The 12,380-nt window shown below is 36.0% G+C and overlaps 1 protein-coding gene across 1 annotated transcript in view; it reads right to left on the bottom strand.

The window, feature by feature from the left end:
• The window catches only part of TNKS2 (tankyrase 2), a 33,604-nt gene that overhangs the window by 17,756 nt on the left and 3,468 nt on the right, over nucleotides 1-12,380 (bottom strand). Inside the window, exons 2-11 of the mRNA XM_067300055.1 lie at nucleotides 8,484-8,708; nucleotides 7,376-7,471; nucleotides 7,003-7,039; nucleotides 6,605-6,680; nucleotides 5,188-5,282; nucleotides 3,981-4,047; nucleotides 2,281-2,467; nucleotides 1,153-1,274; nucleotides 537-628; nucleotides 353-431 (exon numbers count right to left, since the gene is read on the bottom strand). Of these exons, the coding sequence (XP_067156156.1) occupies nucleotides 353-431; nucleotides 537-628; nucleotides 1,153-1,274; nucleotides 2,281-2,467; nucleotides 3,981-4,047; nucleotides 5,188-5,282; nucleotides 6,605-6,680; nucleotides 7,003-7,039; nucleotides 7,376-7,471; nucleotides 8,484-8,708 (1,076 nt within the window). The remainder of the gene's footprint in view (nucleotides 1-352; nucleotides 432-536; nucleotides 629-1,152; nucleotides 1,275-2,280; nucleotides 2,468-3,980; nucleotides 4,048-5,187; nucleotides 5,283-6,604; nucleotides 6,681-7,002; nucleotides 7,040-7,375; nucleotides 7,472-8,483; nucleotides 8,709-12,380) is intronic.

Genomic DNA, 12,380 nt, shown 5'->3' with positions numbered 1-12,380 from the left:
ATAAGAGAGCTCTGACTCCTAGTTTTGGGCAATTCAAACATTACAGAGAATATCTCCTATCTCTGTTTTCTCCTTAAGGAAACTTGGCCTAAACTCTGTGTTGTATGATTTAACATTTTGCCTTTACTGTAATTTTACTGCACAACATCATGTATGGTCTAACTACTTACTCAAAGTATAGTGCTGTACTGATGGATCAATAGCCTCTTATGTATATAAAATATATAAACTTCCAAAAAACAATTATTTTACCAAACTTTGTTTCCCTAGTCTACTCAGCTGTCCATTCTCATGCTATGAAAACATACATAGTAGGTGAACCTAAACAAAAAGTATAAATAGTGACTCATACCTTAGCTTCATGTTTCACAACTACTTCAACAACATCATTATGAGCTTTTTCTGATGCTACATGTAGAGGAGTCAAGAAGCTGTTAAAAAAAAAAAGAAAGAAAGAAAAAAAAAGAGTAATTAAAAATGTATTCTGTAAAACCTCCTAAACAAGCAGTTAGGCGTATTCATTTGTAACCACTCACTCTTTTGTCTTTTCATTGATGTTGGCTCCTTTTCTCAGCAGCAATTCACACACTTGTTTTCTCTTTGGATATGGGGATGCAGCAGCACAGTGCTGAAAACATTACAAAATTGTAGCATTAACAACTAGCTCACAACACACAGATTTTACTACTTGCTGATCAGCTGAAAGCTAAGAGCTGGTTCTGTGCAAAGTCGACAGAAAAAAACCATGTAGAAGCTTATTAATTCAAGAGATTCCACATGGGCTCATGGATTAACTCTGGTATTTTCCAACACACACTCTCCAATAATTGCTGGAAAACTTTAGGCCTTAAAAACAAACAAACAAAGCTAACACACATAGCTTGCTGTTGCTTAGAACTAGACTATTCTAGAGAAAAAGAGAAGAAAAACAATTTCCACAACCTAAATAAAACTGGCAAATTTGATTAGTCTTAACATTAACTTCAAGCAACAAAATATAAATCAGTGCTACTTGATTTTTTTAGTTAGACAATGCATACTGCCGTTTGGTCTGAATTACACTGTTCATCACAGAAATCTTCAGACTATTACCTACTATTTTTAGGTCAGCCACAATATATGCAAAATAATTAATAAATCCTGAAACGTTACCAATGCTGTCTCATGTGTTTGGGGATGCTTGAAGTTCACTGTCTCCAAAGAAAGATGTTTCTTTATGCGAGCTACATCTGATTCTCTTGCAGCCTGTAGCAGCGAATGACCTTTGAATTCATCTTAAAAAAACCAAACAAACAAAAACAACAACAACAAAAAAAACAGAAGGTTACACTCCTTAATTCTAGCAGGATCAAGTGGATTGTTTCTTTCAGTTAGAGAAAATATTCATTTTCTTTGTTGGTAAGATAGTTAAGGGGCATCTTTCCCTATGCAGACATTTCAAACTCAAAGACCTAAGCTTTTAAATCATTTAACAAAATTTATTAGCTAGTAAATCAAAACAATACAGAAACATACCCCGATTGCCTCCAAACCAAAGCCAGAGACATCCAAGCTGTCTGAACAAGATCTATTTCACTCACCACTGTTCTAGGTTCCGCTCTTTGCATATGTATGAGTCCAAATATAAATAAACCTTTATTTCTGACCTCCCTTTGGAAAACCACATCTAGTTGTTAACGTGTGGCCTAATATAGTATGTAAAGGTCATTTGCGTACATACTCTGGAAAGTTACTGTTTGTCCACTCACAGAAAGAAATTGAGGACATTCCTGTCAACCCTTCAAGTCTGCTGGACAAAATGAATGCCCTTCATCAATTTCTTTGAAATTTTAATCATGGCAGCGCACTCAAAACACATGTATTTAGCATTCTAAACAATTAAGGTTTTTCTTTTGTTCAAACAAAACACAGTGCAATAAAGATAAATATTTCAACAGCCTTGATGCAATGACAGGAATAAGTGTGGAAAATGAAAGGGTACTGGCGAGGTTGTGAAGGGAAGCGTATATTCAGGGATGAAAAAGCTACAAAAGCCATTGCAACCAGATGATTGTAGAACTTAAAATAAAACTATTTTAAATGCCTATGTTCAGAAAAATACAGCAACCTCAAATTATATAAAGCTCTTATCCTAAACAGTGAAAGGTACTGTCAAACATTGCACAATTGCTTGAAAAGTGTAAGCATTTTCCAAATATGATTCCTGGCATTTCATTGTCTAGAAAACCTAAGTATATATTACAATCTATAACTGAAGAACTGAGCTCACTTTATACTCACATGCTAATCGTTCTTTTAATTGGGGTGTTGGAGCCAAGTCAATGGTGCTTTTGTTGTGACAGTTCAACAGTGTTGGATCAGCACCATAACTTAACAAAAGAGAACACACTTCCACCCTGTTCTTAGAAGCTGCTTCATGCAGAGGAGTGAATTGCCACAGATCCATTGCATTCACACATGCTCCATGCTTGAAAGGGAAAGGGGTAAAAAAGATGCAATATCAAAAACAGATTATTAGAAAAAGACTTCTGTCATTAATTTCAATGCAATAGATGGTTAAAATCAATGCACGTATGCAAACACTTTCCAAGATATTCTCCAGACATTCATCTTTAATATAACATCTCCACTGACAGAATATTTCAGCACATTGCAGCTTTTAATCGTCCGGTCTCCCAAAGATACGTTTGCAGAAGCCACAGGAAGACTAGTCTCTTCAGGCTTTCTCCAGCTTCTCTAAAAAGAGAGGAGCTCTGCTACTGGACAAATCAGAGGAAGAGCCTAGTTCACCCGCTCCAAATCACATTTGAACAAGCTTCTGTTTCTTGTTGCTCTAGAAAAAGTCTACAGTGAACAGTTTCACAAAGATAAAGATATGCTCTGTGAATATCCCTTGAGAGATGAAGGCTAAATATCTAAAGGAGGTAGGCACCTAAAGTTGATTTGGACTCAAATGATTTAAGTAAAGGTTCTGCAAGTAATACTCTCAGGTGTTTAATTTCTATGTAATTCTTCACCAGTAACATTCTTTAGGTACCTTAACTTCTGTCTGGAAGCAAGTCTGGTAGGGCATGGTCTCCCCCACCGCTTGACTATTTTAAGTTATTATGATACATACTTATTTTAATCACTTGTTACTTAATTTTTGGTAAAGAAATAGAAAAATAAAAGGAATTAATGCGGACTGAGATGTACAGGGTTGACCAACAGCTAGTCCCTGAGCATCCAAACATCCACGGTCATCTGAGAGAAACCCCGCAGCATGTTCATGATTTGCTGCAGCAGCTGAAAATAGACACAGTTCAAAAGTCCTTTTGTGGACAACAGTCAGATCTTTCAAGCCACATCTTGGAGCCCCTGGTTTAATGTTTAGTAGTGTATCATACTTTATCTTCAAGATTAATGTAATCCAGATAAGCCACTTTGGTTCTGAGAGTTCACTTATGCTATGAAGGTTGACACACTTTCTTTCTTTGGGGTGAGGACTATGATTCAGGGCCAGAATTGATGTTGTAAAGAGAATGATTATTCTTTAATCTTAAACATTTACAATCTTTACCAATACACTTTCCAAACCCCCTTTTCATACTGCGTCCTCCGAAACATTTTTCTGTTGTCAAACTCACAATACTCCTCAGTTTTTATTTTTTGTGGATTTTTTTGCATGGGGGATGGGAGGGTTAAGAGAAGGAACACTTGCATAGTGGTAACAAAAACATTCAACTTTGGAGCCAAGAGAGGGGAAAAAACCAGAAAGCATGTTTGTAAGGAGAAAACTTTCTTGCAAGCAGAAGGTGCTGTTGAGATTTAGCTCCAGCTTGATAATCACTAACTAACATGGACAGCAAAACGAATCAACCATTCTTTTTAAGCTTTGTAAATCTAAGTACAAAATAAAAGATATGCAACTTTCAATAGTCTATTACAAACTGTTCTTATGCAATATTATTCAATTTAACTTAATCTCTTCAAAGACCAACCTTTACTAGAAGCTCTGTTACTTCATAATGACCATAGGAACAGGCATTGTGAAGTGGAACCAAATCTCTGTGTAGGAGAGAAGGGAAGGAATATGTTATCACACATTTCAATTACAATTTTATCTAGAACACTGCAAATAACAGTACATTGCATGTTGAACACTTTACAAAAATAGTAACTGAGACACTTAAATGAAGTTGAGGGGACATAATGTGCTGGGGAAGAACCCAGAAAAACTCTACAGTGTTATTCAGAACAACCACCATTAAAAGTGACCAAAAATAGAAATGAATTACAGTGTCTTATTGCATATGAAATGGTTTCTCTGACAGACTTGGAACCCTAAGCAGAAAGAACTATTTGCAGGAGCTTTTCAGGAGTGACAGTAATTATTTCCTTTTTCACAAGAACATTGCTGTAAGATTATCTTCTCCCTTGGAAACTAAAGGAGTCTTACTGACTAATGTTTAAGCAACTGTACAATGTTCTACAATGACAGCAGAGCTACAGTGTTTTTAAGGCTGTCTTCATACTCTCTCGAGCTGAGCTGTCTTGGAGCAACTGAGAAATTCCCCCAAGTGAATTCTTTCACTGTGGGCTATTAAGGGAGCAAGGACTGACAAAAGTGAATTTCAGCCCCAGGGGACACTTGAAGCCCTCTTATCAGGCAGCTATTTATGTATCTTTGAAGTGATCTGAGGAAAAAGGAGGAGTAAAAGTTGCTTTCCACAATCTTTAATGTACATACACGTTTTTAAAAACAGGTTTCTTATATTTTGTGCAATTGTAAATAAACTTACAGGTCTATATTTCACTGGATTTCCTGAGTTGCTTAAAAATGTAGTCCAAATAAAGCCTTTGAGAAACAGATCTTCAACTTTTCATCATTTTATCACTGATTCAACCATTAAAACATTTGACTCCACAGTGGTATATGAGAGTATATTATTAAACAAAAGATAGTATGTTGTTTAATGATATCTAAAAAACCCCAGCACATTTTACGGTGAACTCAGTTTGGGTTGTGCTGCTTCACAAGACTTAAGACCATGCACTTTGTATTTTTGTCACGACAAAAAGGTAAAAGATGGCATAACGGCCTCAAATTAGAAAACTTTCATGGTTAAAATGGTATTAATATTCTTTAATACAGCTTAATTTTGAAAAGTTTGTTTATTCTGAACCCAGGAAAAAAAATGAACCTACCCTTTATCCTTAGCATGCACATCAGCTCCATGCTGCAGTAACAGCTGCACTATTTTAACACGGTTATATCCAGCTGCTAAATGTAAAGGAGTTGACTGAAAAGGCAGAATGTAGAAGTAATCAGCAACACAAAATCAATTGTTTTTTTTCCCAATACTTGTTAACAGCTTTAATTACTCAGGTCCTTAAAATACTTGTCGTCATCGTTCCCCCCCCCCCCCCAAAAAAAAGAGTGCTTGAATCAGACATTTAATAACTACATTCACTCTTTACTGACTACTCTTCTAGTTACAATAAACACAAATCCTAAATTTATTTAATCACTAATACATTCTGGCAATGAAAGCCCTCTTAATAGACTTTTGAGTCCTGCAATCCATTTCTATATTTTAGCTTACCATAACTATAAATACTCTTACCTGCTGGGACAAACTATAGCCCTTTGCTAAAGGGGAGTTAAGGAGGCTGTTACAAGCACTGACTGCTAAATTATAAATAGGTCTCCCTGACAATCAATAGGTTAAGTTTAAAAATCATCAGAGATGGTTATCCACACCTGTGAGTGCATAAGTTAATGGGATACATGGCAATCTTCACCTTCTTTTCTACCTTCTCCCCCTCCACAGAGTAGTCAGATAACTGCTCTATGCTCTTTCTAGAAAACCCAGAATACCAGTCAGCAGCACCAAGCACAGAGCTAAAAAGCAACAGAATTTACAAACTCTTCATTTACAAATTCATCAACTCAATGACTTTGTACATTTTTAAAGGTTCAGTCTCATGCTTAGAAGGTGAGAAAATAGAGATGCTTAGGTATTTTGGAGATCCCAGTATCTTACAGCAAAGCCTAACACAGAGAAACGGGTTCAAACAAAAATTAACAAACTAAAAAGATGGAGTACACATACTTAACGAGAACAACCAGGACACCAAAATTAGCTAACTCAGCTTCAGTAGGCTATAGGCTTAGCTTGGGGGTCTAGCACAATTTTTTTAAATGGAGATTTTGAATGTATTTGCAAATATATCTTTACCAATACTTACAGCGATAATTAGCCTGATTCTGAAACAGTGGCAGTAACTTGCCTAGGGTTTTGGGTGAACAAGGGGCCTACTTATATTTCTTTATTACATGGTAACTATAATAATCTATGAAAGGCTTCCCTTCTTTCTCACTGCAGATGTGAAGCAGAAATTTCAATTGAGATGATGTTAATTTATTGCTCCTAGATAGAAGTACTTGCACAGTCCTTTTAAGGTTAAAAAGCATAATCAGCTAGCACATTCTTTTTCCACACAAATAGTTAAGAAAATATACAGAATCCATGTTTAACATTCTTAAAATCTGGTCAAATGGTAACCCTGAAATCTTTAAGAACGACCTAATGTTAAAGCAGGTTTTAGACAAAAAAAATACCTTTCTACCATCACTCGCATGGCAGTTAACATTTAATGGTGTAAGAAGAGACATCATCTTTTCTTCATTTCCACTCCTAAAAAACAAGATACGAAATAAGCAGAATTCTTTTTATCCCTATTGTTAGTAGTTTATTATGTTCTTGTGTTTTTGCTTGCTGTTACATTCTACAAATCCGTTCTAAGTTATATATTTCCCTCTGTATTGACCGCATTAAAGGCAAAACAAAAATGTATTTATACACTTATTCTAGTAGTTTTATTCACAGACAACAGTCCAAGCTTAGCATCTAGAGGGAAAGGCAGCTCAAAAGCTAATATTATATTCATTACATACAAACCCTCAGACAATTCTGAAAATACAACTAAATTCAAGATGTCTTCCGTAGAAATGCATACCTGGCACTTTCTAAGAGTTCATCTTTCTTGTATTCACCTGAAAGTCAAAAGTGAATTTCTTTAGCTGTTAAATAAATAGCTATATATGTGAAGTTTATGAGTGGAAATTTAATACTTAGCCTCCTCCTCCAAATTTTAGAGAGCACAAGTGCTAAAAATTTTACAGATCATTACTGAACTAGCACAATAAACTATTTATCCAGAACACATCCCATGACTGAATACATTCTGAGATGACAAAGGCCACAGGGGAATTTTCTATTTAGAATTATAAAGCCAGTATCAGAGGAAGAAAACAGAGTATTGTATTCTGTTCGAGTGTTATTAGCCATAACGTGTTCTAAATGAATTACAGATAAAGACTGTCACTTACCAGTCAGCACTGCTTTTGCAGATGGGTCTGCTAAATCCAAAGCTGTTCTTCCATCTGTGTTACGGATGGTTGGTTCAGCACCATGCTGCAGCAATACTACAAAATAGCAAAGTTTTCATGAGAAAACAACTCTATAAGGCAGACAACTCTATAGGAGCTATTGAAACGTATCATTTGTCTAAACAGGAAGCAACGAAAGAAAAAAATCTAGTTATCAGTCCTAACCTCCTCTCTCGAATTCTGTATGTCAAAAATTCCTTAACATTGTCTGTGAACAGTTTAACTAGCAAAACGTGCCTAGACACATTTTATGAGACAAGAGCAGAGCAGAAGTGGAACACTCTCAGTCTGACAGCAGGCATTCTCATTTGAAAGACTGTGACTAAAACACCCCAAAAGAATGATAGCTACCTCTCATCAGGTCCAGAGCCTGCTGCCTCAAAACCATGAGTGACTATGCCCTAAATTGTACACAAAAGTAGCAGGCCATGCATCTTTCTAGACCTTTCACTGGTACTGGGGCCAAAAATGCAGTGTTGGATATCCAATCCTCCAGATGTGCTCCTGAATAAATTAAATGGAAGGAAACAGCTCAATCCAAAAAACAGCTTCTTTACCACACACATACACTTCTACCTCTTCCTAAGTCTTAGGCTTGTGTAAGCAAACATAAGGTCAATACAATGTATTCACCTTGTTTAAGTTTAGCTCATACGCTTAACTAATTAATATAGCTGCTACGCAGAGAGACAAAATGAATCCATTATTAAAAACAGTTCTGTTCACTACTCTGCACTGTGAGTAACAGCAGAAGGCAGGATAGAGTTGAGCCTGAAGTGAATCTAGTTCCATTACATTGCTCTGAAGCTCCTTCCTCATGAAGTCAGTGTGAACCATTATATTTAGGGAATTATCAAAAACAGATCTAAAAAATACAGTTATTTTCTCAGGTAATATTGCATATGAGTTTAAGTTTACAAAATATTTTTGGATTTAATCCTTATATTAGGTGTAGCTTCTTAGAATAAAAACATTTTTCAAAGGTTTTTTTTTTTTTTTTAGTAACGAAAAAAATGAGTCAGTCACAGGAAGAATGGGAGAAAATTACCAATGCAGACATCCGTCTTGCCCTTAATAGCAGCTTCATGAAGAGGAGTGTAATTCCAATTATCCCGAGCATTAGGATCTGCACCATGCCTCAAGAGAAGATTGACAACTTCGGCATGACCAAAAGAGCAAGCGTTATGAAGAGGAATAAGGCCTCCATCATCTCGAGCGTGGACATTGGCACCACTTTGAAGTAAATATTCAACTACATCCTTCCGACCAAAACCTGGAATAGATAAGAGAGCTCTGTGTCATCTGCTAGGGAAGAAAGGTTTGGGGGTGGGGGAAGAAAATCCTCTGTCCCACATATCCAGAGTAAAACAACAAACTTCCATAAAATCACAACCGGCATTCCTCACTAAAGAAGCATTTACACACTAAGGCTAGTTATGAAACCCCTAAGAACGACACTAAAATTAGCAGAAAAATAGTTTTCGAGATTTCTGGAACAAGGATCAACAGCTTCTTGAAAACATAAAAAAAGAGCAGAACACTGACAACAAAATAACCCACCTCTATGGCTGTTAAAGCTAATATTTGTTTTATGATTCAGTACAAGAATCCCACTTGATGACCAATGAACACAGCAGGGGAGATTATGAAAGCCTCCAGGGATGTTTTGCAAAGGATGGAATCAGGCAGCAGTTGATGCAGCTTTTATCTTGAACTTAAGGAATTACATTCAAGACAAAAACTTAACAGACAGGACCCAAGATTTTACTGTTTCCTGTAACTAGTCACTGAATGTTCACAATTCATAGTTACAATGGATTCGTGTGACACGGATCTGACATGGATATGACACAACTGAATCCTTATCTTTTTCCCCAAGATACAAAACAGTTGAGTGCCAGACCTTGTACAAGAAAATGGCAGAAATTCTCACAGCTGCTTAAAATAATTACAGATTTAAGGGAACTTATAGCATTATTTTCAGAAAACATACTAGTCACATTCAGATCACGAGACAAATTTTATACCAATGACTACTATCCTGACCACATGCTTTAAGAACAAGAACAAAAATCCACCACCACTTAAGCTGTTATAACTGATACAGCTCAACGTGGATACATTCTTGAATTGCCATGACAGTATGATGCACATTTATACTGGTATAAAATGAGTAGCTACCATCTGAAAACTATTGAAAGTAATTCCCTCTTCAGTATTAATTTTCTTATCCGTTCAGTCCTCGAAGTATTCACTTTAGGGAACAGAGTCAAGAAATAGAACTCTCCTTCAAACTTTTAAACTGATGCAGTACTTTACCGTAACCACGTTTAATCAAAAGAAAGCCTTTCAATGATACAGAAAGTAAAAATTAAGATACTTGAATAAATGGAAAAATTTGCCTTTTAAACCAAATAATATTAAAGATTACTGTTGTCTCTGAACAATGCAAATTTTAAAAGGCTGAAAAATAAGTTTGATTATATTCTTGTTCACATGGCTACTTTTTAGGAAGGCATAAGCTGTTATTAATGTAACCATCTTTCAGTTCTGCAATTACATAGTGCCTGGCACACTGAGACTCTGATAAATCAGTAGGTGTTACAGTAGCTCACAAGTGCACTACAGTAGTTCCAGTAATTAGAAGCAATGGCTGTGGGATTTTTAACTTCTAAAGTACATGGAAGACTAGTGGTCTTTAAAAGCCAGTGCCCACAATACTCTGCCAACCTGCAGTCAGTTTGCAGAAGGACCAACAGCTGAGCCCAGGCAGCAGTAGGGGGTAAGGCTGGCTAGAAGCCAATGCATGTACAATTCATATTTCAGACTTTAAAAATAGTTATACAGCATGAAAAAGTATTTTACAGAACCACACTGCTTATATTAAAAAAGCAGCTGAGCTGCACTGCTCTAAGGCTAAAACTCTAGAATCCTGGCTGTCTGCTTTCTAAGGACGATTAATATAATACACACAGTTTTCATCTTTGGAATTATCACTTAAGTAGACCCTTAGGGACAGAAAAAATCATCTAAGAGACCATTCTCTATAGAATAAATTTATTATAAGAGTATGCACAACCATAATTTAAAGATATTCATAAGTTCTAATTTCACTGATGCCCAATACGATTATAAATATTTGATCACGACTGAAGCACAAACAGGCTCTTACATTCTGTGGCACAGTTTTCCAATCCTGTCATTTAAGCTGGTGGGTAGCAAAAAATTTGCCTATTTAGACATTTGGGACTAGAAATATATAAGTAAAGTAATTGTTCTTATAAGCCAATTCTATATTTACTATAATTTAATATTAGCTGTATCTTGCACATTTATATAATAGCAAATAAACCAGTATCTCAAACATTTATCAACTGTGTCTATGCTTTCTCTAACATCTTCACAAGAGGCTAGAATGACTTAGGACTTTTGTTTATAGTCATTATGCCTGTATGGTTATGCTCTAAAAGACACTGCCAACAAAATTCCCTCAAAGGTTTCATGAGGGTCTGGGTGGGTCTCAGGGATTATTAGGCAGGTAAAAGCCATAGACTGGTACATATCAGATTTGTTCTAAGTACATGACAGGAAAAAAAACGTGTATAGGACTTGCCCTTCCTTGCTTTAAATTTCTGAATTGCAAACCTTTTTCCCCAAAGAGATCAAGAACTGGGGATGAATTCTCTTTATTGGAGCTTTTCCCTCAGACCAAATCATCACGCAATTACAAATAACAATTATACTCAGGCTGTAACAAATTCAAACTTTGTTATAAATCATCCATGGAAAGTCACTGAGTAGAGAGAATTCAAGGGCAACATAACCCAGAAATTATGTTTATGCCTGATGATTACACAGTATTTCAGTGACAAAATTACAGAGCAGACAGAAAGACACGCTAGCATTTTAGTTACCACCGTGAATCTTTTCATAGCATGGTCTATTTAGCAAATTCTTCTTCCAGACTGACAACTGAAAACCTGGAGCAGGAGTAGCTTTCACCTTTGCTGTTAAGAGCTCAAAAAACAAATGTTGCAATTTTAAGCAATTTCTGGATCCTACTATTTTTTGTGCCAAGTCTATAAATGCCATTAGTTAGCCATGCTGAGAGGAGATCCCATATACAAGTTAAATGTGCCAAAGACAAAGAAGCCAGGAAATGTCTTCAGAAAAACCTTTTTAAAATCTCTCTCTTTCCTCCTCCCTCAAATGTCTGGTAAGGAACCACACTCCCCGTAACTTTCTATGGATTATAAAGATGCTGTTACGTGAAACTTTTTAATCCCAGAATGAACACCAAGATACTTTCAGAGCAATGGTCACCAAACAGAGATGTGCTTCAACTCTTCAAAGTACATTTGGTTATATAATTCAAATCTTACTTTGCTAGGCACTCTAACTCCTATAGAACCATATCCTGTAGGTCACCAGCTTGTGCTATTGTGCAGACACAAATCAAACTAACAGAATATGAGCCACAAACCCCATACACTAGAAATGCGAACTGGATCAGATCTACCATGCATGCCAGAACAATTTCTCTGCACAGGCACAGTAAGTCATATTCACTGCACATGCATGCTTCTGCCGCCAAAATAAAAATCAGTATCTATGCAACATATATCCATACAGCCCTATCTTTTATATATTAGATTATATGCAACATATTTCTCATTCATAAATAAAGTAAATGTAGCTTTCATAACTATTATAAATATTTTTATTTTTCTTAAATGTTTCCTCTGGAATTTTCTATACCTTCAAAATTTCCTAAAATTCTGTTTCAGTCTGAATACATACTCAAAATTTGGTATGTTCTCACAGGATCTACTCAGACAACGCCTTTCAGAAATGCCAGAGTCCTGCAAAGATATCATCAAAGCTGTGTTCCACAATAGACTGCTTGGTATCTTCTTTTGGTACCAAAAAATAAAAAATGTTTTAC

The sequence above is a fragment of the Apteryx mantelli genome, chromosome 7 (genome assembly GCF_036417845.1).
Source record: "Apteryx mantelli isolate bAptMan1 chromosome 7, bAptMan1.hap1, whole genome shotgun sequence".
Taxonomy (NCBI): domain Eukaryota; kingdom Metazoa; phylum Chordata; class Aves; order Apterygiformes; family Apterygidae; genus Apteryx; species Apteryx mantelli.
The sequence above is the reverse complement of the archived record's forward strand: the minus strand, read 5'-3'. Positions and strand labels throughout refer to the sequence as shown.